The sequence below is a fragment of the Dipodomys merriami genome, unplaced genomic scaffold, assembly GCF_024711535.1.
Source record: "Dipodomys merriami isolate MVZ:Mamm:240054 unplaced genomic scaffold, mDipMer1.0.p SCAF_21, whole genome shotgun sequence".
In the NCBI taxonomy this organism is placed as follows: Eukaryota; Metazoa; Chordata; class Mammalia; order Rodentia; family Heteromyidae; genus Dipodomys; species Dipodomys merriami.
Window position 1 is genome coordinate 6,227,338 of NW_027203493.1, and position 3,538 is coordinate 6,230,875.

The window sequence follows — 3,538 nt, forward strand, 5'->3', positions numbered from 1 at the left end:
TATATGATCTGAAGAGAAACCAGATAATAACTGTCAGTTATTAGGAGAATATCCACCCATGTACAGGTAAAGGAAAGCATGCTGTTGTGTATCAATGGATGTGTGTGCATGTATATTTGCTATAATGATATGACACACTTTTACATGTTGGATTTTTCTGCTTGGGATTTCCATCAGTGTCACAGAAAATGATCCTGACAGAAATTATGTGCCTGTCCAAATTTTGTCTGCCTGGAATTCAATCCTTGTGCTGCTATCCACAGATAAATCAATAATCCAGATGTCAAAACCTATTCATGGAGCAAGTGAACAATGTGACAGAATTTATCCTGCTTGGCCTGACCCAGAACCCAGACATGCAGAAGTTCTTATTTGTTGTATTTTTACTTATCTACTTTCTCACTCTCATCGGCAACCTGCTTATTGTTGTAACAATCACCTCTAGCCCAACCCTGGACTCCCCCATGTATTTTTTTCTGTCCTTCTTATCCTTCATAGACAGCTGCTGCTCTTCAACTATGGCTCCCAAAATGATATTTGACCTACTCAGTGAAAACAAAACCATCTCTTTTGGGGGATGTATGACTCAACTCTTCGCAGAACATTTCTTTGGAGGAGTTGAAATCATTCTGCTGACCGTGATGGCCTATGACCGCTACGTGGCTATCTGCAAACCTCTACATTACATGATCACAATGAATAAGCGAGTGTGTAACATTCTGGTGTCCCTGGCCTGGGCTGGAGGACTTGTTCATGCTCTGATTCAAATTCTTTTCATGGTCTGGTTGCCCTTCTGTGGTCCAAATGTCATTGACCATTTCATCTGTGACCTTTTCCCTCTCCTCAAGCTCTCTTGCATTGATACTCATATCTTCGGACTCTTTGTTGCTGCCAACAGTGGGCTGATGTGTATGCTCATTTTTTCTATTCTTATCACTTCCTATGTCCTCGTTCTTTGCTCTCTGAAGACACACAGCACTGAAGAACAGCGAAAAGCTCTCTCTACCTGTGCCTCCCATGTTACTGTGGTCATCTTGTTCTTTGTACCCTGTATCTTTGTGTACCTTCGGCCCATGGTCACCTTCCCCATTGACAAGGCAGTGGCTGTGTTTTATACTGTGGTAACACCCATGCTAAACCCTTTAATCTATACCCTTAGAAACACAGAGGTGAAAAATGCCATGGGAAAGCTCTGGAGCCAAAGAAACATCTGGAGCCAAAGGGAAATTTTTACATGACTAGAGAAGACATAGATAAAATCTATTTGTTTTTACCAAGTACAACTAATGGAAAGGAGTCTTGAATTTAAAATATGTGAATTCTATCATATTTTGTTTCCATTGTTTTCTAGAATCTTGAGTGGTTCCTCTAATAAGAAATTAATACTTGATTAAATGATGGCTAAAGATCCCTCCATTACACATTTCTCATCATTTGTGAGTGATCAAAAACTAATTGTTAGTTGCCATAAAATGTCATAATACATGAAAATTTTGTAAACTTATGTATTCACTAGAACACATTTTTTGCCAAGTTTTCAGTATAGATTATATAGCTAACAGCCTAAGTAATTGTAATATTTAAGCTAAAAAGCCTAATAGGTAAATGTTTTTTGTTGAAATGCATAGTTTTAATCCAAACTAATGAGATCTAGGTAGGCTTATTAGGAGTAACAGATAGAAAGCGGAAATGAATGGGTTTTGAGAAACAAGTCATTTAAGGCAGGACTTAAATGAATTCTGTTGTGTTGGGCACCTGCAGAGGCAGCCTTCTTCTCCCTGAGATATCACCTCACCAGTTAGAATGGCTATAATCAAGAACTCTAATAACAACAGATGCTGGAGGGGATGTGGACAGAAGGGAACCCTACTGCATTGTTGGTGGGAGTGTAAACTTGTTCAACCACTTTAGAAAATAGTATGGAAGTTCCTCAAAAGACTCCACATAGAGCTCCTCTTCCTTGGATAAACAAACTATTCTCTCTGCTTCTTCAAGGATATAAAATTCTAGGTACAGCCTTAGTCCAACATTAGGTGTGATTTCTCATGTACAACAAATTTGGGGGGGAGGATCTTTTCCTGTCTAAAAAAGAAATCCTACAATTGAGCACTGGTGGTTCACATCTGTAATCTTAGCTACTTGTAGAGACTGAGAGTGGGAGGATCGTGGATAGAATCCATCCCAAACAGAAAAGTTCACAAGACCCTGTCTCAAAATAACAAGCCAAAAACAGGACTGGAGATGTGGTTTGATGGCAGAGTGCTAAAAACTAGTAAGCACAAGGCCCTAAATTCAAACCCCATTACCAAAATTAATTAACCAATTGATTGAAATGCCATCTTAGATGTCATTTCACCATCAAAATGTCTTGTGCTGGCCATCCAGTTCCTTCGATGATAGAGCAAAGGTAGGTGGCACCAAAGGTAGTTGATCATATCTCAGTAATAAGAGCAAAAACATCTTCACATTCAGATTTGAGTGAAGAAGTGCAGAATAATGAGATCAGAATTAACTGAGATGTGAACACAACAAAATATAAGGACATTTGGAAACTAGAAAAAGAAACTTAGATCAAGGAACAACAAAAGCCTTGAAAATCTTAAGTATACTTCTAACTTCATAAAGACTGTTACTGTTGCTGGAATTAATCTTTAACCATGCCTGTGTCATATTAAATATAGAATATAAACAGATTGTTATTCGGAGGTTAATATTCATTCCATGGGGAAGGCCAGTTGTATCTCAATTGTTGCCAGCTCATTTACTGCTCATTAAATTCCAATAAACATTATCTTATTTCCAAGCTCATTTGTCTTTTAAAAAGTAACCTACTAAGAGAGGTGCTAGATGTTGCATTCAGGTAGAATGTTTTAGAACCTAGTGTAGTACTCCCTAGTATTCTTTTCCCTATACAAACCACCTGGGCTACTGAGTATCCATGGGAAGAACAACTGCTGTCAAGGCTCATCCATCCCGTGGTCAATGAGCAGGAAATAAAATTGTATGTGTTAAATCACTGAGACTTTAGAACTCATTGGAAACCATGGCAAAATGCAGCTTGCTCTATATCATCTTCACCTTTTAGAAGATTTATTAGTAGTAAGGACAGTCACTTTTACAGTTACCTTGATTCTCAAAAAGATTACAATGGATAGTCATCATTATAAAACCAAGTCCTAAAAGAGCCTTTTTCTGCTTGATATAACGCATTATCTAATAGTTATACTATCTGATGTATACATTAGTTCTAACATAACCACACACATCTGACAGAAATCACAAATTTATATATCATCTTTTCCCTTTATCTCAGCAACATGGAAGAAAAATTTACAAATATACACTGGAAAATGATAATAAAAATTCTGAACTACACTGTAAACTAGGTCTTCAAATTTTCCCAAGGAAATTCTTTCAGTACTGCAAACAGGTCTTTCTAGCTACATGTTTAAACTTTCTACCAATTCCACACAACTATAAACTTCTTTAGCAATAATTATCTACAAATTATAATCAAACAACAGCAAAATAGAAGAAT

At 37.2% G+C, this 3,538-nt stretch overlaps 1 protein-coding gene across 1 annotated transcript; it reads left to right on the plus strand.

Moving 5' to 3' along the window:
- Positions 1-246: 246 nt before the first annotated feature.
- On the plus strand, positions 247-1,238 carry LOC138834213 (olfactory receptor 4C5-like). The gene has a single exon (XM_070032961.1). The coding sequence runs from the start codon at positions 297-299 to the stop codon at positions 1,236-1,238; it is 942 nt and encodes a 313-aa protein (XP_069889062.1). The 5' UTR covers positions 247-296.
- The last annotated feature ends 2,300 nt before the right edge of the window (positions 1,239-3,538 follow it).

Bases quoted from the DNA above. Each gene is read 5' to 3' on its own strand.
- LOC138834213 (XM_070032961.1), top strand. From the start codon at position 297: ATGGAGCAAGTGAACAATGTGACAGAATTTATCCTGCTTGGCCTGACC.